Source organism: Anoplopoma fimbria, chromosome 19 (genome assembly GCF_027596085.1).
Source record: "Anoplopoma fimbria isolate UVic2021 breed Golden Eagle Sablefish chromosome 19, Afim_UVic_2022, whole genome shotgun sequence".
Lineage (NCBI taxonomy): Eukaryota > Metazoa > Chordata > Actinopteri > Perciformes > Anoplopomatidae > Anoplopoma > Anoplopoma fimbria.
This window is the reverse complement of record NC_072467.1, coordinates 25,649,073-25,670,686: the sequence shown is the minus strand read 5'-3', so window position 1 is coordinate 25,670,686 and position 21,614 is coordinate 25,649,073. Positions and strand designations below refer to the sequence as shown.

The window sequence follows — 21,614 nt, the reverse complement described above, 5'->3', positions numbered from 1 at the left end:
CCACATTTAAGACCTGTCTGCATTATTTCCACATCCTTTAAACCTCTCTTTACTCAGACTTGGTGAAACTTAAAAAGCATAATTAACCTTAAATAACTAAACAACGTTTGAACTAAATTTATTTCCCCCTAACTTATCATGATCATGTCACTTTTTGTGCCAATCTCATGCTTACGGGTAACAATTTACATTTTTCAGTTTTTACCCAAAAGTTGACTGGAATAAGAGGTTGTTACATTTTTCATTCAGTAAACTAATCAATTAAATCAGCCTCTCTCTAATCAGCAGATTCAATTAAAAGTCATTGAACAAAACAAATCCATTAGTAATATTTTTTAATTGCTCTGTCAAAATTTCTGACTCATTAAGACAAGGAACCGTACAGCAAACAATTATACACTTTATTTGACATTAAATTACAAACAAAATCATGTGATCTGATCGTTATTGTGAGTTAAGACTGACTGGAGTACTCTGTATTTTCAATTAATGCACTTAAAGGGGACTGTGAGAGTGTATCCAGAGAAAACTGACCAAATCAATAAGTCACTTACATGCCAACAAAACAAAAAGGCCACACATTAGCAATACTGGTTATCAAATGCACCCGTGGGAACTGAAGTGCTGCTGGTGCTTATTTACAGCCATCACAAAATGCCTGTTTTCTTTCTTAATTATAGTCCGTCTGTGCAAAGGCCTCAGCTAATCAGTTATTGTGTTCGCAAATTACTTTAATCCACACACACACACACACACGCACACGGTTGTACATGAAGGCCGTCAGTTTAGGAATCACAACAATGACAATGTGGAGGAAAAATTACAAAAATACAGCACAGCTTTTCCTAATTTTACAAAATGGATCAAGGTCTGTGACATAATATAAATGACATCTCACAGTAAAACATACTGTAGTTTCCCAGCATATCCTCCATATCATGAATGCCATTTATTTGTTGGCTGGTGAGTTAAGCTGACTTTTTGGACCTTTTTGGACATAATAATGATACCATAGAATTAATTGATTATCTGTACACGTTCATCAGCTGGTGAAAGAAAAAGAGAATAGTGCTAAAAGAAAAATTAATTTGAGTGCAAAAAACAATCCATCAGTTCTTAGGTTCACAGATGAGGCACTGTGCAAACATTACACCATTTATTAAATATATAAGTAAAAAGAAGAAAGGGGGAAATACTTCAGTCTGACATTTTATCTCCGGAGGCGATAAAGAGAACAATATGACACTGGTTAATGTAACAAAATGTCTTTGATGTCTGTTCCTATAGATTTTGAATTATTATTTTGTACTGTTTTCCAGTCTTAATAAGAATTCTAACTATTTTGGTCTTTGATGTTGTGTAGTGTTCATTTATTTCCCAAGGTGTGTGTCATTTCCAAAATCCATATTAAGCATCTGTGTGGTAGAGGGGCGTCAGAACAACATGAATGTGTTACTGTAATAGTTGTGGAGGTGTGTGTGTGTGTGTGTGTGTGTGTGTGTGTGTGTGTGTGTGTGTGTGTGTGTGTGTGTGTGGGGGGGTGTTATTTCCAGGGTCTGCTGCTCTGAACCCTGGCGCTGTCCCTCACAGATGTAGAGGAACTCTGTCGACTCAGAGCGCTGGACGCTTGAGACTGGGAGCTGCTGGTTGACAGGCGGCTGGACATGCGGCCTGCGGTGAACACACATGCAGTGAGACATGACAAATATAACAATTGTGACACCAACTTTCTCAAGCTCATGTTCTCAAATTTTGATTCATGACTTCATGGATCAAAGATATCAGGAGAGATGGTCCATTCTGAACTAACACTGCAACATTTTGTGATCTTGAGTGATAAGACTGGTCTGTAACGTTTATTTTACAGATTCCTTAATTTCCAAGACAGGACTTCAAATTTGTCCGAAAGTTCCTGGAAGCACCACCAAGTCATTTGGTATTAAATAAAAGAAGAAAAAAATTGAGAAAGTTGATACACTTCCATAACTTCTTTGTGCACAGCAGGTGTATGGTAACAGCATACAATCCATCACATAGAGAATAAAGGTTCCAATAAAACGAGAATAATAAATTCACTTTGGTTTCAATGGAGCACTTTTTTCAAGCAAATTCTTCTGGAAATCAATACCTGCTTATAAACTCAACTAACTAAACCCAGATCCGTAGAGAACAACTGTTACAGGACGTTTGCTCTATTTGCCTCACACTAAGTACAAAGTTCAGGGAAACGCCCAAACGACGCTCTAGTTACAGTTTTTTATTTATTTATTGCTAAAACACAATTTCTGTAACTAGGGCCTTCTTTGTTGGAAAAAACAAAACAAATACAAATATCTTACATCTCTCTGCGAAAGCAAACATTTCATTCAACACTATATATACACACACTCTTCTAAAAGTGGTGTTTTAAATCCCAACTTTACACACACAAACGCAAAATAAACAAATGTCGCCATGCCAACTGCACACCAAAATGAACATTGTGCAATGTGTTTATTCCCCCTACTCATATACTCATAAGAGTATCAGACACAATTACTTTAACTGAAGGTGACATGAACATAAGTACTGTACTGTGCTGTAAACTGAATACAGTATATCGCAATCACTTCCTCTAACTGTCTCTACAGAACTGTCCTCCATCTTTCTTCCATATTTAGTGTTCATGCTCTGAATTCTAAGTGATCTAATTGTTCACAGGTGTTGTCAAATGTGCGCTGTAGCTGCAGGGTGAGCAATAATTGATTGTGGTATTTCAATAGCAGTATTTAGCAAACAACAAACACATGCTTTTAGTTTTGAATGATGTGTCTAACGTGTGTGGTCATTTACAAAAAAATGTAATTTAGTTTAAAGCAGAAAATGTTCTTATGGTTCTTCATACATGATCAATAGATACTTGAGTTGGTGGTTTCAATGATTGTGCAACAAATACCAGTTTCTGTGTCTTGGCAGTTGTAAAAAACAACAAACATTGGTCTTACTGTTGGAGTTACTGGGGATGAGAGTCTCCTCCAGCTGCTCCTGGATCTTGTTGAGCTCGTCTGACGTGAACCTCCACCTCTTCTCTGCCACTTTCGACGGCTGTCGCGGCGGCACAGAGCTCTTCTTCGCCCTCAGCGATGTGGGGGAGGACAGGCACGAGGTCGGGATGGAGCCCGTCGTCAAACCTTCTGGAAATCTCTGAGCGATAACCTTTAAACCTGGGAGACGACAGAAGAGTGGGACGATCAGAATTTTTCATACATTTGACCTCCAAATGAGATGAAATCTGTACTACGAATTCGATTACTTTTAAAAAGGAAGCAAAAACTTGATGCTTTACCTCCAGACAGCAGGAAGAGATTCTCAAACCCTCGCTCACACATGACGGTGGCTGCCTGGACGGCTATTCTCTCATCCTCATCGTACACGATGATGATCTTCCCGGCTGTATTTTTCTACACAGTTTCTGAGTCAAGTTCAGACACGTTTCAAAAAAGGCTCAACACTGTTATTGCTACATAAAATAATGAAGAGAAAAAAAAAGCAGGACGGGTAAATGTTTAGTGTTAAAGGATACATATTCCATCACGTCTTTGGTGTACTTTTGGGGTTCATTGTTCGAGACAGCATGATAAAAGCGTCTGCTAAATGACTGTAATGTAATGTAAATGTTTAGTGTTGAAGGATACATATTCCATCACGTCTTTGGTGTAGGGGTTCATTGTTCGAGACAGCATGGCGATAGGGAAATGTTGTGCTGCAGGAAATGAAGTAAGTAAAGTTTAGTGTTGAAGGATTCAAAACTCGAGACAAGAGATATTTCTTGATGATTTAGCTTTATGATTTTTTTTTTTTTTTTTAAATCTCCTACCGCTGATAATGTGGCAACAGTCGTATAGTTCGCGGTCCCGCACGTCCAGCAGCAGGTAGGGGCAGTCTGGGTAGGGCCGGTCTGTGAGCTCGGGGACGGGAACCAACACGTTCTCCGTCTTCTGATTGTTCCTGTCCAAGTTCAGCTCTCCCACGCCACTGATGACACTGTAAGCGGCATAAAAGATAGATACTGTGATACCTCGTCAGGAATATAGAAGTGTGTTGTTCAAAGCTACGAGGAGGAACTTTCATTTTGTGTTTGTTTTGGCAGTTTCTTGTTAACAAAAAGGAGTAGCTTTCCGAGCACCAGAGTCGCTTTAGAAAACCTCTTATTTTACTGCTAAATCCTGGTTCTGGTTCTCTTTGTATCTCCCTTCCCTCCAACGGGCCCAGTAATACGGCCTGGGTCTCCAGTAGCCTTTAAATTTGAGCTTTTATAGACATTTCTTTTGCTCCGGCAATAATGCACAAATAGGTATCCAATATGAGAAAATAACAAACAAGGTGAAGTCAGCCATTGTTTATGACCTTAGAGTGCCCCTTAACCAAAAACAGTGGCAACTTGGCAAAGAAAACAAAAAGTAAAAAGAAAAGACATTTGTTTATTTACAATTATTTTACGTTCCTTACATTTCAGTTAGTTAACAGTTTGTGTTTAACCATTAATATAGCGTTAAATATGAGTAAAAATGAAATACAAGTATACTAATTGTAGTTTTACTCAAATGCAAGTCAGACAACCATTAATAATGATTTATTGTGTTGATTGAGCTCTCGACCGATCCCAATCTGTTGGCTAGTTAGACACATATTTTCCACGGCACCAATAGAGGACCCACCGCTTCTACATCCTCAGGTTTCATTCTAATGTCTGTAACAGGCGACGATAATTCAGGACAGTACTGATTTCGTTTCTTAAAGTCGGGAGGAGTTGATCCCCAAAGTGATGAAACCAGTGAACGTGAAACCAGAACCTTCAGTAGAAAGACTCACTGCAGCAAATGTGAGCTTGGAGCCGAGCCAAAACACTGTAGAACCACTTTCCCCTCATGCAGGTTAACCCCAGCGCTGCCCTACTTTCTCTCTCCATCTGTCCTCCCCACAAGGTGAATGTGACCTAAACGCTCTGCCATTACAGAGAGCACAGATTGAGTTACACTCCGAGGGGGGGGAAGAGGACGCAGGTGAGAGGAGGGGACGCCGAGAACATATTGAGCATGTTATTGTGGTGCAATAAACAGATGGGTGGAGATGAGGGGCAGGCAGATGGTGCGGGCAAAAAGTGGATGAGAGTAGACACAGATATGGGGGGTGTAGGGTTACAGGTGTGCTTGTGGTTTGAGGTTGTGATTGTCGGATGCTGGGTGTGAATGAGTGCGATGGTTTAAATGTATGCAACACATTCTGCTTTTGCTTTTGAAGGATTGGAACAGTGAATAAAGAGCTACTCTGTGGGCTTTAGCTTCCATCTATATTCATCTGTTTAACATGTTTTTAACCATATTCTAGACCCTTCTGTCTGCTTCTCTCTGAAATCACTTTCTTTTATTCAGGGAGTGAAGTTAGTGACAGTGTGGGCTCCAGGGTAGCTCTGACAGCTTGACGGAGTAGTGGCTAATTGTGCAGTTTAGCAAAAGGTAAATTACTACAAACAACAATATACATTTATTGTAATATTTGTGAATTACTGCATGATATTTATAAGTAACAATATTTCAGTGGGCTGACCATTTAAAACCGATCCAGTGCTGAGAGATGTATATAGATCACACCAACGAGCTACTGACACAACAGAAACCACTATCAGGAGTTTGTATATTGTTGCCAATATAAAGCTGGCCTGTGTTATTGGAGAAATGACAAGTGAATCTCATATCCCCCTACTAGTTTGTGGCACTTATTGTATTAGTTTGTTGCACTTATTGTCTTCGTATTAGTTTGTTTCTGTACTTTTGCTCTGGTTTATGCTTTTAGATGCTTGTTTAAGAAAGGAGATGCACTTATGACTTCTGGTGACTAGTAGTTCTCTTGAATACCTATGTTGAATACACTTATTGTAAGTCGCTTTGGATAAAAGCGTCTGCTAAATGACTGTAATGTAATGTAATGTAATGTACTATGAGGACCTCAGTAAGGCTTTAAAGGGTGCAGATGCTGTTCAGTACCTCAGCAGTGTCGACCTTGCGGAGTAGCAGACTTCCCCGCTGTCTCCTGCGTCCTGGCGATCTGAACGTGGCGAGCCGTCGGCGTGTTCAGACAGAGACTCTAGGTCGGCTTCAGACACCACGGACAGACCGTCTGTCAAACCAACAGGGAGCGGGAAATATGACAGAGCTTATAGACAACTATCATACCGTACATTTACAGGATATCCAGTACAAATGACGTTAGTGGCCCAAGTTAAAAATGAGTTTTATTATGTTAATGACCCATTTGTTATGAAGCAGGAGAAGAATAAAGTTGTAGTTTTTCTAGTTACCTTCTGGGCATTGTGATATGCTGTCAATCTCACTTTCATTCAGGTCCGATACAGAAGCTACCTGAAGTACCTGGTGTGGAAAACAAGTTCAGAAATGTAAGATGCATGTATTGGGAAGAAAAAAAATGTAAAAAAGCAAAGAGAATGTGGTATCCTGGAGTCTGTAAATGAAGGTCATAAACTCAGCTAACTGAAGAGACGTCTGTCCAAAACTGTTCACACAAGGTAGTAAATCAATTATTAAGCACCGTAAACCGATCAGGGTTTTCTCTCTGCATTCTTTCTGTCATCTCCAAAGTACAGGTTACAGAAAAATAACTATCTGCTGGATTTTCTGCTGAGTACGACACATACATTTCACAGGACGCTATAATACTGCAAAAAAACAAAAAAAAAACAGCAATACTTACCAACTGTGCAAACGTTGTCACCTTTAACCGCTTGAAGATTTCATCTTTTCGATACCTGTAATCTGGAAAAAAAAACGGGAAAAGTATTTTTTAGAATGGCCGATGTAGCTGAAGATCCCAACTTTGCACCTTCAGTCTCAAAGTCTGACCCCTGGAGTAATCACTATATTTAATAATTGCATGATCTAGTGAAACTACTGTAATAATTACTTTATCTATCCCTTTCAGCCGTACTGCACACAACTCACCCGGGTCTTGCAGATCTTCCTTTTTTCCTCACCCCCCATCTAAAGCTTCACTAAAGCTCGGCTCCGTTTGTTCTCATGCTACCTTCCAGCCAAAGCTCCCACTACTACATCCCAAATCAATCTGCTCAGACAGTTTTATCTGCAGCGTGACCTCACTGGCTGAAATACCCCTGCTGGCACCCGACCAGAATGCCCCCCATAATCACACAGAGGAATACTTATGGTAGCAGGGCAATCCATCATTGGATGGTGAAGGAATTAGTGTCACTTATCCCTGAGAATTCAGGGGGTGGGTCAAGCCAAACTGACCAACAAAGAAGTTCTTTAACTGGGAAATGTCAGTGGTTTAGGGCTCCTCCAGTTCACCTCTTGAAGTACACGATCAGACAGGGAGGAGAAACCCACACATCCTTTGGAAAATGAAGCTCCAAGTTGGCGAATCTTAGAGTAAATAGTTCTCATTAACACTGCCTTAAGAAAGAGACTCTAAGGGGAGCTTATTTAGCTGTAAATGCATCATGTGTGAGTTTTACACAATTCTGCCAAACAGGAGAATTTGATCCACCTGTTCCGCATTTTGGCAGAATAGAAAGTGTTTTAAAGGCGCGAACGGACTCCACTAATGTCACGAGGTCAACAGTCTACGACAGCAAAGTCGTGTCCTGTTGGACAGGAGGAGAATTCTGTTCCTACTGGGTTCATGTCTCTGTGTGAAGTGTCCTTTGGGAGGACATTGAAGCTGTTCATATCTATAGGGGGCCTCTCAAATTGAAAAACGTGAGGTGGTTTTGTATTGTAAAAAAAAGAAAAATCAAGCTATCTTTATGCACCTCTCAAAGATATCCAATAATCAACCTCAGACTTCAAGTTTTCAGTCTTACTCTGACTATGAAAAAACACACACAGGGTGTAAGGACAGAGGATGTGAGGGTCTAAGGACAGAGGATGTGAGGACAGAGGATGTAAGGACAGAGGATGTAAGGACAGAGGATGTGAGTGACTAAGGACAGAGGACAGAGGATGTGAGTGTCTAAGGACAGAGTGTCTAAGGACAGAGGATGTAAGGACACAGGGTGTGAGTGTCCTTGTCAGATGAGTTACTCACTTCTCTTAATGTCCTCCAGTCTGTCCAGGTACTTGGTGAGGCTGCATCCTGTTGATTAAACCACATTAACTCATTGATAACTGATGATAAATGATGATAAATGATGATAAATGATGATAAATGATGATAACTGATGATAAATGATATAAATGATGATAACTGATGATAAATGATGATATAAATGATGATACATGATGATAAATGATGATATAAATGATATAAATGATGATACATGATATAAATGATAATAAATGATGATATAAATGATGATAACTGATGATATAAATGATGATAAATGATGATGAATGATGATGATATAAATGATATAAATGATGATAACTGATGATATAAATGATGATAAATGATGATAAATGATGATATAAATGATGATAACTGATGATATAAATGATGATAATGATGATAAATGATGATAACTGATGATAAATGATGATAACTGATGATAAATGATGATATAAATGATGATAAATGATGATAATGATGATAAATGATGATAAATGATGATAACTGATGATATAAATGATAACTGATGATAACTGATGATAAATGATGATATAAATGATGATAAATGATGATAATGATGATAAATGATGATAAATGATGATAACTGATGATAAATGATGATATAAATGATGATAAATGATGATAAATTATGATGATAAATGATGATAAATGATGATAAATGATGATAAATGATGATATAAATGATGATAAATGATGATAACTGATGATGAAATGATGATAATTATGATTATGATAAATGATAAATGATGATGATGATATATGAGGACAGAGTACCTGTGTCCAGCCTGGTCTTCACGTGCTGGTACCTGTCGTTCTTTGGAACCCTCTTCTTCATGTACTAGAACAGAAAACAAACATGTGTTCATGTTGTGATGCTAGCAGCGTTAGCATTGAGCTAACCGGCTAGCTGCGTTGGGCCCACGCTGCATGCTAACACCGCTAGCACAATGCTAGCAGCTAGTTTAAACAAAACAATCAATGCTGTCATTTAATTAAAATAAAATAAAATAAAAACATCACCTGCACACTGCCGATGCACTTATTCAGCGACATCTCTTCAAACTACAGTAAACCAAACATCAGTTTCCACGGGTTAGCGATCTGGCTGCTGATTGGTCCGCTCTGTTTCACGGGCCAATCAGAGAAGCCGATACTCCGCTACCGGAGCGTCATGTGATATGGCTGGCTTGTTGCTAAGCAGCGATAGACGCTCCGCCTTTCATGACGTGCTGCGTTCACGTCCAAAGGAAAATAAACTGTTTTTTTGGGTGATTTTAGTTTTTAAGCTCACAAAACAGAGTTCCTGGCTCGTTTCCAGCAACCTGGATGTGTTCACAGTCACATAATCTACATTAAATAGCTATCAGTCACTAAATACTAACATAAAATCCATGTTTTGTTTTGTTTATTTTTTGTTTTGATTTGAATTCCACTTTATTTGACTGCTGGCCTGTCTGTTGGAGTCCGTATGCAGATTCCTAATTAATTACATGTTTTTACACATTAAATTACACATTACACATTACCCAAAATTCCCAGTATCGTTAAGTTACTTTTCTTACAACTTGAATGCTGCATTAACAAGTTGTGAATGAAACGCACACATTGGATTCTCGCATATACACGTTTTTTCATGAGCTCCCTGAACGCAGCACCACTCTCTTCGGTGGCTCCGCCTTTAATGACATGCTGCGTTCACGTCCAAAGAAAAAAAACTGTTTTTTTGGGTGATTTTAGTTTTTAAGCTCACAAAACAGAGTTCCTGGCTCGTTTCCAGCAACCTGGATGCGTCCACAGTCACATAATCTACATTAAATAGCTTCCAGTCACTAAATACTAACATAAAATCCATGTTTTCTTTTGTTTATTTTTTGTTTTGATTTGAATTCCGATTTATTTGACTGCCAGCCTGTCTCTTGCAGATTCCTAATTAATCACATGTGCTGCCAAACTCCCAACATTCCCAGTACAGTTAGATGACTTTTCATACAACTTGAATGCAGTCTCGAATTGTATTTACAAGTTGTGAATGAAACGCCCACATTGGATTCTCGCATATACACGTTTTTTCACGAGCTCCCTGAACGCAGCACCACTCTCTCAGCTTTTCTGCAGGAATCAAGCAGGTATCCAGGTATTCAATGCAAGCTGTGGATATACAGCAGGTGTTATTTAGCTGCTCATGCAAACACAGTTTAGTTTGCATTCTAAGTTAATACAAAACAAAGTCAACCAGGGTTGTTAAAGCATTGCAGAGCAGAAACACTGTGTTATCTGGGCTCCACAGGTCAGGTCTGCAGAAGACTGTCATGGAAGTGTCGCTTCCTCTCTGACTAACTCTCACATGCACACTATGGCGTCTGTTATGGTAAGTGCATTTGACAATACTTGCATAAAGTATTGTTGTTTTACTCCTATGACGTGCACTTGTGCTCATTGTAGCTGAGTAAGCGACTTTGCAAGCTTTGCTGCAGCCTCTCTGCTAAGAGGATTTACTGAGTGGAGCTGTTGCATTGTTACAACATAGGATACTTTTACAACTTTTTGTTTCATTGCAATGTCTCTTTAATGCCTTTTCATAAACGCCACAATGCATTGCATGTTATTCCATAGGGAGTTATTGCCCCACCCTCCTCTACTAACAACAAGTCTTTGCAGCTTATTCCCAGACACAATGCATATTATTTTAGATAAAGTGAAGTGAGTAGAACATAAAACAAATACACGCACACACAGACCTAGTCCTTTCATCACTTTCCTCCCTCTCACCACTCATTTTTTCCAAACTTCCCTGTTAAATAACCTTTTTTTGCAAACCTTTCCTCATCTAAAACTGCAGAATAAATGTGGATTTTCCCCTGACGTACTTTGCACTTATTGTATTCGTATTAGTTTGTTGCACTTATTGTATTCGTATTAGTTTGTTTCTGTACTTTTGCTCTGGTTTATGCTCTTAGATGCTTGTTTAAGAAAGGAGATGCACTTATGACTTCTGGTGACTAGTAGTTCTCTTGAATACCTATGTTGAATACACTTATTGTAAGTCGCTTTGGATGAAAGCGTCTGCTAAATGACTGTAATGTAATGTAATGTAATGCATTGTCGTTGCAGGAGGACCCAGCCCTAGAGAGACACTTCAAGGGCCACAAAGATGCTGTCACCTGTGCAGACTTCAATCCAAACTGCAAACAGCTGGGTAATTTATGCTTCCAACACCACACTCACAGATGCTACTAAGATACTATTTGGAAGTAGATAGTTATAGTCATATATATCACACTTTGGGGCAACAAAAATCAACTTATTTGTTTAACATCCCTGTGAACATCATCTGAAACAGCTAAATGCATGTACACTTGTGTAATAGACGGATGTATTTAGTAAAATAAACACTACCAGATCTTCAGTGATAACATGGCAATTTGACTTCTTACCCCAAACTGAGCTCTTAGTCAAAAACGTGCTTTTTTACGACGATGTGCATCTTGGTTTCTGTCACAGTGATGTATTTTGATGGTGCATATTGTGCTCACATTGAGAAAACATTATCCTTTTGTTGAAATTGAACCAGTGACTATTTTAGAATAGCCTCTCCAGACAAAGCACACCTACCAGAATGTTTGTGGTCAGTTTTGGGCTCTTCTTTTTATATGAGACACAATTAAAATACTAACAGTACGAACTGAACCTTTATTCCCTGTTACAGCTTCTTTACATACTAGTTATTAAAGTTTATTGTGTAAGTCTATCCTTTGTTTCCCTCTAGCTTCGGGTTCAGCTGATAAGAGCCTGATGATCTGGAATCTGGCTCCAAAGGCGAGGGTATACCGCTACGTTGGCCACCAAGACGTCATCACCGGGGTGCAGTTCTCCCCCTCCGGTAACCTGGTGGCCACTTCCTCCAAGGACAGAACGGTGCGACTGTGGACCCCTTCCATGTAGGCTCAAGTCACCTTTTTTCTGCTTTAAATCAGGAACTCTCTGTTGACTAAGATAACTGGGCCGCACAAGCTGAGGCTGCACGGTTTGTTTGACTGGTTGAAGCAATGTTTTAAATCAGTTGTATTTAAAATGTTGTAATATAAGACAGAACTTTATAAAGTTCAAGTAGTCAATCAAAAAAAGGGAAATTCTTGTGCAAGAGTTGTAAATAAAAATAAGATTACAAGAGAAGAAGAAAAAACAATAGAATACAAATAAAAACATATATGAACAAAAGAGTAATCATTATTAGGTGTAAAGCTGTAATACTGACACCAGAGCAAAATACAATAGCAATAACAGTGAGGTAAATATAAAAAAAATTCAACTAAAATTGAAAAAGTAAATCACAACAGCTTAAGATTAAAAAAACAAGAGTAAAAATATAGAATATAAAATAAGTAATACCAATACTATATGGCTTATAGAAACTCAAATAGAAAAGTTATATTGTGCATGATTTTGAGAGTAATTATATTGAAAATAAGTTACATTGCACATAATATATTAAAAGTAATTTTGCACGATGTAAAAAAATATATATTTTTCCCAGTGTCCAATGTTTCAGCTGTCCTTCCAGTATAAGTTGGAGGAGTTATAAAGTGTGTTCACCACTGGTAGAAAAGACTCCCCGTGTCGCTCTATGTGTTATCATGTGTCTGTGTTTTATAGGAAAGGAGAGTCAACAGTGTTCAAGTGCCACACGGCCGCCGTGCGCAGCGTCGCCTTCTCCCACGACGGGCAGAGGCTGGTGACGGCGTCCGACGACAAGTCCGTCAAAGTGTGGAGCGTTCACCGCCAGTGCTTCATCTACTCCCTCAACCAGCACACCAACTGGGTGCGCTGTGCCAGGTACACCAAGACGCCGAGGATTGTCAAAGGATAATCAACCGTACACATCATAGTTATGTTTTACAAACCATGATAATTGTGATAAACTCTTAAAATGTGGCACTTGACCTGGGTCAAGACCTTTTATTTCTCCCACTCCAACCAGTTTGAGTCGACTGATGGAAACAGAGTGTAATGAGCTGACAATTCTGCCTGATATCTATATCTATATAAGTGAAACATCTGTTGTGTTTTCGTTCCTGCAGGTTTTCTCCAGACGGGCGGCTGATAGCGTCCTGTGGAGACGACCGCACCGTCCGGCTGTGGGACACGTCCACCAAACACTGCATCAACTGTTTCACCGACTATGGAGGGTAAGTCCTCAACGTGTCCCGTTATTCCTCTTAGTTTTGATTTTTTTCTTCAGGTCATTGTCGTTTTATTTATTTATTGGATTTGGTCCCTTCAAATTGTATTTTTCTGTGTAAGTAATTGTACTTGGCACAGCCATTTGACATTATATTTTTTCCTTTTTTGTATTTAAACAACCAAAACATTTCAAAAGAGGAGGTGGATAATGTAGCTTCTGGTTTCAGAAGGCCAAAACATCACTGAATATGATTAAAAGTAAGAAAATTGATATAAAACTTTAACAATTTAGTGGAGTCATTTATTTATTTGTTGTTGTATTAGTTTTTTCTATTTCGTATGGACCTGAAATATAATATAATATATATCTGAAATAATAAAATAAAATAAAAGTTGTCATTACTTTGTCTCTCCCCTAGATGTCACTGTTGTCTGTTGTTAACACACCAGCCTGTCAAACTGCTGCAGGTCACTGACTGGTTTTGTTTTTCCAGATCAGCAACGTTTGTCGATTTCAACTCAAGCGGTACCTGCATCGCGTCCTCCGGAGCCGACAGCACCCTGAAAATCTGGGATCTACGGACCAACAAGCTGATTCAGCATTACCAAGGTCTGTCATAACGTTAGAGCTGTAATAATGCTACATATACAAATTGGAAAATAAAGTAACCACCTGAAACATCCTTGCCAATATCTGTGTACCAAGACTGTAACTTCTGTTAATGTGTCCGTCTGGGATCAGTCCACTGTGCAGGAATCAACAGCTTTTCCTTCCACCCGTCCAACAACTACCTGATCAGTGGCTCCAGTGACGGCACTGTTAAGATCCTGGACCTGCTGGAGGGCCGCCTCATCTACACCCTGCATGGACACAAGGTGAAGCTACAGCTCAGCTCAGTTCACACACAGACGCCATCAGACGCTCTATGCAGTCTGATGGTGTTATACTAATAACCCTTTTACAGTCTGTAAAGAATGATGTCGTACATAAATGAGCGCTTGCAGTATTGCAGTGGAAGTACACAGAGTACAATAGCACTTTCGACTGGTAGTCAATGTGTATAATAGCTTGCAGCCATACATGCCGACAGTGTTTTGTTTTAACAAGTGGCCGTGTTAACTGATGACTCTCAGAAGAAAGGGATGGCAGCTGTTGAAAACACCAACATAACAAGAACATGCCCTTGAAAAAGCCTTTAATCAATTTGTAGATACATTCTCATCAGTGTATATTATCTACGCCAAACATTTACATAAGTTACTGCGAGAAACCACGGACGCATTTGGCCGAGAGTCACCAGTTAACACGGTCACACGTTAATCTGAAACCCCTGCTGCTCTTAAACGGTTGTGATCCTGTCTCAATTCTGTAGAACTTCATCAGTCCGCTGTTGGAATAACGATTCTGACAATTGAACACAAAAAAAGACTGTTTTTATTCAGTGTTGCTAACTTGAGCAAAACGACACTTCCGTTGCCAACACGCTCACACATATTTATGATGATGTTGGCTGTGAAAGGGTTTATATTTCCCTGGATTACTCACGGATGGTGTTTGTTTGGTACGTTGTTTTTGTCACTAACATTGATTACTTTGTATTTCAGGGCGCTGTTATCACAGTAGCCTTTTCCAGGGCAGGAGAGCTCTTTGCCTCGGGGGGAGCGGATGGTCAGGTTGGTGTTTCACAACGTTTACCAATACTTTTACTAACTCCAAGATTACATTTTCCACTTTCTGTATTAAAGCATCTGCACGGAAGTTGATACTTTCCCTTGATTCCCTAGGTGCTGATGTGGAGGACAAACTTTGACACCAAATCCTACCAGGACGTCCTGCAACAACACGGCCGGAGGTCCACCCCGGACCCCCCACCCCACCTCACTGACATCCACCCCAGAGGACCCCACCTCCACCTCCCAAAGCCCACAGCCATTCGGGTCAGTTCAGTTTGACACTAAACTTCATATATCTAGTCATCCAAGTCTGAGTTCTACTTTAGAGGATTAGATGATGGCTCAACATCTCTGAAAACATAGTAATATAGAAGCTTAACTGGTGTGTTCCTACTATCATCTACCATACAAACCAACATGAAGAAGTTAGGACTCGACAAAACCAGGAATAAAATCCCCCAAATCATAGCAAAAAAGTCACCACATTATGCTACCAAACATCATCTGTTCAGACAGCAGTTCCCCTGCCTATAAACCGTCAGAAACCAGTGTTCAGCCATAAAATATTCACTTCTTTTACTGCACAGACAAGAAGCATATAGTGAAAACGACCTAGTCCACAGTCCAAAAAACATTCCACACATAACATCTGTGTGTTCAGTAAATCGTACAGGTGAGAAATCAAGAGATATGTTGTAAAGTTCAAAAAGAAAAGCGGCTTTAAGTGACTTTTCTTTCTTCACACAGATCAGTCAGACGGTGGCAGACACTCAGTCCTCTGATCCTCACGTCGTAGAGTTGGGCCATTCCGTTCACAGAACCACGGTAAGCCATCGTAGTAAAGCCACAGTCGCCATCATGTCGCGTTACTGGAAAACTCGATCGCTCAAAAGTTCTTGAGTAATGGTAAAATGATGACTCTCTCCTCTCGAGGAGGAAATCCAGAGGGGTCTGGACGGTCACAAAATACTGGAAACAGCATTTATTTGAATTTATTGATTTGTTGATTTTATTGTCCCGCCTTCCACGGCTCTGTATGCCGACAGTGAAACCGGAAATCTCAAAGGGAAACTGACGGCCTTGATCCACCATCATAGATGTGTTTAATAGGTTCACATAGTTTGAACAGTGGCAGATTTGTGTGATACATTTAAAAAAAATATATATATATATATATATATATATATATATATACATATAACATAAAATGGAAGTGGATAATTTCTGTGAGATCAGGGATTTATGTGACACACATATAACATAAAATGGAAGTGGATATTTCCGTGTATATTTCCCTCCAAGACAAAATATTTTAAAAAATGTACTTATTTATTAAAATAGCGAAGCTGTAATATCCAGCTGCTACTCGTCATATCAAAAGTATGACGTATTTGCTCTTTACAGGCTGTAATTAAAAGTTTTGTGCTTAAAAATGTAACTTGTAATCGATAATGGGACTGAACGACAGATTTAAGGTTGTGTGTATTTGAAAGGGGCTGGTTTTTCCCGTGACCACCAGGTGGCAGTGCAGACCAGTCTTTAGTTTGGCCGTCCTGCTGCAGCACTGACACCTGTTCATTCAGTTCAAACAGTTCATTCACTGGATCATTTCAGCAGAAAGTGACACAAAGTGAGTCTTTGCTCTTTAATTAATAATAAAAAAACAAAAAAACTCTCAAATAATACAATTCTGCACCTTTGCACAACTACAATTCAGTTTATCCATTGATAACATGTTGGATTTATTTATAAAAATGTGAGTGAAGCTTAAATCTTTAAAGCTGCAATAAAACGAGTTTAAATGTCCCTGTTCAACGATTGTCCTGGAATAAGCCTTGTATATCTTTTTTAATTTTCCGGATCATTCCTCTCTGTAGTTTGTTTTTGTTGCAGAGGGCCCATCTTGGCCCTGATCTTGAGTAGTTGACATTATGTTATAGGGCCTCAAATCCTGGATTGTGAATTAGTGTTATCCGCTTACTCCACAAAACGCTGATCCTGGATCAACGGGCAGAAACATGAGATTGATGGAGGTGGGACTCAATGTACAGGTTTAATGAGTATTAGGAACAACAATATGTTTTCACAGAAGTGAGGATGACTGACTGAATGTAAGGTTTGTGGGAATATAACTTATCCACTGCAATGATAAAGACCATTCATTTAGAGTTGTATGTGTGTTTCTACTAGAATAGTTAATTCTGACGTTTTGTTTCTTGCCTGGCATGTAAGAAAATGTCTTATCCAGAATCAACTGAACTAAAAGAGTAGCGGAGGTTAGATCCTTTACACAGCATCCCAGAGAAACTACAGGTAACTACTGCCCCCTACTGTTGTAAAAAAGATTTACAGGGAATTAAATAAAAAAAGTCTGGTAGTCACCAAATTTCTGGTGCTTTATGTAGATATTTAGACATAAATATTATAGTGGTAATGTAGCTCTAACTGTGCTTCACTAAGGAAGCCATCAGTCAGTGTGCTTTCTAATCAGTGTATCATTACAAATTATTATTGCAAACTGAATATGAACATGGCATTTTGATGATTCATAGCAATATTTTTATTGTTTTTCCCCTGAAAATGAGCGCATGTTTTTCATGTATAGTCATAACTGATGAGTGAGTTTTGCAGATGTTTTCTTTGTGGATATGGCAGCTCTGTCTCCTAAAAATGACGTACTGAAACTGCATTGTGCACAAAAATAAGGACGCTTCTGCTCGTGTCCTGTGTGGTTTTGTTGCCTCAACCTAACAAAGTACTTTTGTTGATTTTGATCATTATGTTTTTTACTAAACATAACCAAGTAGTTTTGTAGCGTGCTTTGTTTAAGTTGACAACGTTCCCACGTGTTACAAACTGTTTCAATCTGCAACTGTATCCGGGAGAAAATACGCTTACCTGAAAATGTTATTGAGAGTGCACTTAGTTGGAGTGAACATAACTTTGTAGGACACAGGGTTGGATATGGATATAGTTTTGAAAGTGCAGTGGTGCACATAGTTTTCCTTTAGGGCTGTGAACTTAAAGTGAAGCAGTGTGAGTGTCTTTTGAGTTCTCTGCACACTCATTAAGGGAAGATATTGCTTCTATTGCATGCATTGTTATGCTATTAGAAAAAAAGCCACTTATTCTACGACCGAATAGCAAAAAAGATTATTTCAGTAATCTAGCTCCTTCTTGCTCAGTTCCTAAAAAGAAACCCTATATGAATAATGCCCCCTATTGCAGCGATAGTTCATTTTTCTTATCGTGCTTGCATTATTCATTAATTTAGAACCTCAAGATTGTTGTTTTTGTCGCAACTCTTTCACCAAAGACTGCTGTGTAGCAAACATCAGATTTGCTTCCTTGCCTCCTCCTCCTCCTCCTCCTCCTCCTCCTCTTTTCTCTCTGCGTAGCTGGAAGAAGCTTCACTCCCTGTATGAACCGCCCAAACGTGCCTGAATGAAAACACCCGCGAGAGATCACACACAGAGAGAGAGAGAGGAGAGAGAGAGGAGAGAGTGATGTAGAGATCAGAGACATGAGGAGAGAGAGAGAGAGAGAGAGAGAGAGAGAGAGAGAGAGAGAGAGAGAGAGAGAGAGAGAGAGAGAGAGAGAGAGAGAGAGAGAGAGAGAGAGAGAGAGAGAGAGAGAGAGAGAGAGAGAGAGAGCAGGAATCCACGTGCCGATGCAGAGGGAATCCACGCACTCGGGAACCTCAACAGCAGCTCTAATAATAGACCAGATGGAGTTCCGGCTGCCTGTTTAACTCACTGACTAACTCACATGTCACACACACACACACACACACACACACACACACACACACACACACACACACACACACACACACACACACACACACACACACAGAGAGTCATCCCTGGTTAAAGCGGGTCGAGGAGGGAGCCCCCAGTGCTACTCCTCCTGTCAGCTCAGATGTCCATCTCCTCCTCCTCCTCCTCCTCCTCCTCCTTCCACTGTTTTTCGGTGTCTTCAGAGTGCTTTCCCTTCCTTCCGCCCTCCGTGCCCCCCCCACCGCCTTAACGCTCTAATGGGTCCGAGCGTGGGCGGAAGAGAGGAAAATGGGCCGATGGAGAGAGAGAGAGGGCGAGAAGGGACGGGAGATGTAAATGTCCTGAGGTGGGTGCGTGGGTGGATGAGGAGGTTTCCTCCACTCGCAGTTCCCCGCTGCTGTTGGTGACCTTCGTGTCCTTAAGTTAGAGCCATCTCCTCCTTCTTTTACTTTTTCCTTTGACTTCAGTGACTCTAAACTCTTGTTTATTAAGTTGCGAATGTGTTTTAATTTGGTCTGCATGGATTATAGTCAAAATGATTAACTACGATTACTTTAATCATTATTAACGATTATTATTTACTTTTCGGGACAAATTTTCACTGCAATTTTCACTTCTTTTTTCCTGCTGATGTGGAAGTCTTTGCATCAAAGTTAGACTGGTCCGTATTCACAGAGCATCCTTTAGAAACAAAATAAAATTGTGCCAAAACCTTTGACCCGAAAATAAAACACAGCACCCCTTTCCCTTTCAATTTCCTGCTAATTAACAAGTCTTTGCATCAAAATAAGACTTAAAATAAGGTTGTTCTTCACCTGAATTTGGTGCATTATCATTTCTACCCTCAGCTCTCCAAAAAGAGTAATATACAGTATATCTGCTTTCTCCCCTGGATGCAGTCGCAACATTCAGGAACGTTTTTTTCACTGAACATTGCTGTAGGTGTGACAGCTTTCCCAAAAAGTGAATCCAAAACATCTGGATCGCCCCCTTGTGGCCAGATGTTAGCTTGGGAAGCGCTTGATTTGACATGAACGCTGTTAAGCCCTTACTTTACATGAAGCCTCTAGGCTGTCCTCATGTTTGAATTGTCTGCATCCAGTAAGGCTTGTATGGACAGTGATGTGATGTCAGTGATGACACTGATCTGGCATCAGCCGTGTTTTTGTCCCCCCTTCCTCCCCCCCTTCTCTCTCACTCTGCATTAGCCATTAAGCTCTGCAGTGAGCCGTCGGCACTAGCAGGGCTCGGTGCTTCTGAATGGAGCGCTAACAGCAAACGCTACGTCATCACGGAGCAGCTACTAGCCCAGGGTGGTGCCCCTCACTCTGTGTTGACATTACAGCGCTTTGACATACTCGCCAGTAGCCAACACGTGGCGGATCTCAGCCACGCCGGCGGCCATAGTGTCCATCAGCTGCTCTCTGTGTGTCCTTGAGCACTGAACACTTTCATACTTTCTCCTTGGAAACTATGTAGGATAACAGATCAATGCACGAACATATTATATATATATATATACATACATATCTTATATTTTTTAATGGTAGCAATTTGACATTCAGTCTTTATATGTGGTTTCAGAGAGCCCCAGATGATCTGATCTTCAATGTAGACCTTCTGTGCTTCTTCATTGACATTGACAATAAAATGGAAAGGCCCCTAAATCTACCATATTGAAATAAGTTTATCTGGGTTAAAATGTATCCTTAGCAAAAGTAGTTTATGGTGCATACTTAAAAACAAAAAAAAACATGAAATATACATTATTTTGGGAGATAGTTTTAGCACGTATGCCGAGGTGGGGCGTCTCTCAACATGTAGCAGAGTCCAGCGGCTGCTGGAGTCTCCAGTTGCGTGGCGGCGGAGAGTGTCAAACCACACCGAACAGATATCAAGTCAGCTGTGAAACACATGAAGAATGGCAAGCGTGAAATGAGGCCAAGGCTAACAACAGTGTTATAGTGTGTGTGTGTGTGTGTGTGTGTGTGTGTGTGTGTGTGTGTGTGTGTGTGTGTGTGTGTGTGTGTGTGTGTGTGTGTGTGTGTGTGTGTGTACCTGTCTCATAAGGACTTAAATGTCCACATGGGCAAGTTCTCCAAAAAGGAGAGCAGGTTGCCACAGTTTGCGATAGTTAGGTTTTGTATGCTCGAGTTTAGAGTCAGAAGTTCAGATCAGGTTGAGGTTAAGCATCTGTTTATTTAAAGTTAGCTTCACAGCGATGACGCTAAATGTTTTCAATGATGCAGCTGATAAGCGTTCAAAGCTCGAGCGGACTGAATGTGTGTTTTAAGAGGCGATTAGATAGCAGGAGGTTAGATTCGGTTACTTGCGTCGTCTCCCGTGTCCCTGCGGACGTGACGCCAGTGACGCCAGTCTGACCAGACAAGGTGTCCTCTACGGCGACGGGCCTCCTGTGTGTGTGTGCGTGTGTGTGTGTGTGTGTGTGTGTGTGTGTGTGTGTTTTTGTGATTCTATGTCCCTCTAACCTACCACGTGTGAAGTACTTTTCCCGTGCTCTACTTTCAGTTGTGGTGAATCTTTTCAGGTGCATCCTCCAATCATAAATATGTCAACCCGAGCATGTTTGTGTAATTGCAGTGTGTACTGTATGTGTCTACATTTACACCCACCACCTCACCCTCAACCCCCACCCTCTAGCTTCCTGTGCAGTGGAAGTACAGGATATTGGATGGCCCGGAGGTTTAGATACCAGATTTAAGTGCTGTAGAGGAGAACACGAGTGACAAGACACGACGGAAACGAGCTAAAGATAGCAACACTGCTCCGAGGTGGTAGGGGGGGGGGGGGGGAGGACAAGGTCTCCCACAGGCTGCA

At 40.3% G+C, this 21,614-nt stretch overlaps 2 protein-coding genes across 2 annotated transcripts in view; one reads left to right on the top strand and one right to left on the bottom strand.

Annotated features, from left to right (window-relative positions):
* Positions 1-26: 26 nt before the first annotated feature.
* cep41 (centrosomal protein 41) lies at positions 27-9,267 on the bottom strand. The gene is made up of 11 exons (XM_054620795.1): positions 9,163-9,267; positions 8,917-8,980; positions 8,101-8,148; positions 6,748-6,809; positions 6,338-6,407; positions 6,024-6,156; positions 3,857-4,023; positions 3,675-3,742; positions 3,326-3,440; positions 2,985-3,203; positions 27-1,671 (listed from the first exon to the last, which is right to left on the bottom strand). Exons 1-11 carry the CDS (start codon positions 9,193-9,195, stop codon positions 1,544-1,546), a joined length of 1,107 nt encoding a protein of 368 aa, XP_054476770.1. The 5' UTR covers positions 9,196-9,267; the 3' UTR covers positions 27-1,543.
* A 1,058-nt stretch (positions 9,268-10,325) lies between these two features.
* poc1b (POC1 centriolar protein B) overlaps positions 10,326-21,614 on the top strand; it is a 45,992-nt gene continuing 34,703 nt past the window's right edge. Inside the window, exons 1-10 of the mRNA XM_054620440.1 lie at positions 10,326-10,510; positions 11,254-11,338; positions 11,909-12,080; positions 12,796-12,975; positions 13,221-13,328; positions 13,818-13,933; positions 14,066-14,199; positions 14,929-14,997; positions 15,109-15,261; positions 15,745-15,822. Of these exons, the coding sequence (XP_054476415.1) occupies positions 10,487-10,510; positions 11,254-11,338; positions 11,909-12,080; positions 12,796-12,975; positions 13,221-13,328; positions 13,818-13,933; positions 14,066-14,199; positions 14,929-14,997; positions 15,109-15,261; positions 15,745-15,822 (1,119 nt within the window). The 5' untranslated portion in view covers positions 10,326-10,486. The remainder of the gene's footprint in view (positions 10,511-11,253; positions 11,339-11,908; positions 12,081-12,795; positions 12,976-13,220; positions 13,329-13,817; positions 13,934-14,065; positions 14,200-14,928; positions 14,998-15,108; positions 15,262-15,744; positions 15,823-21,614) is intronic.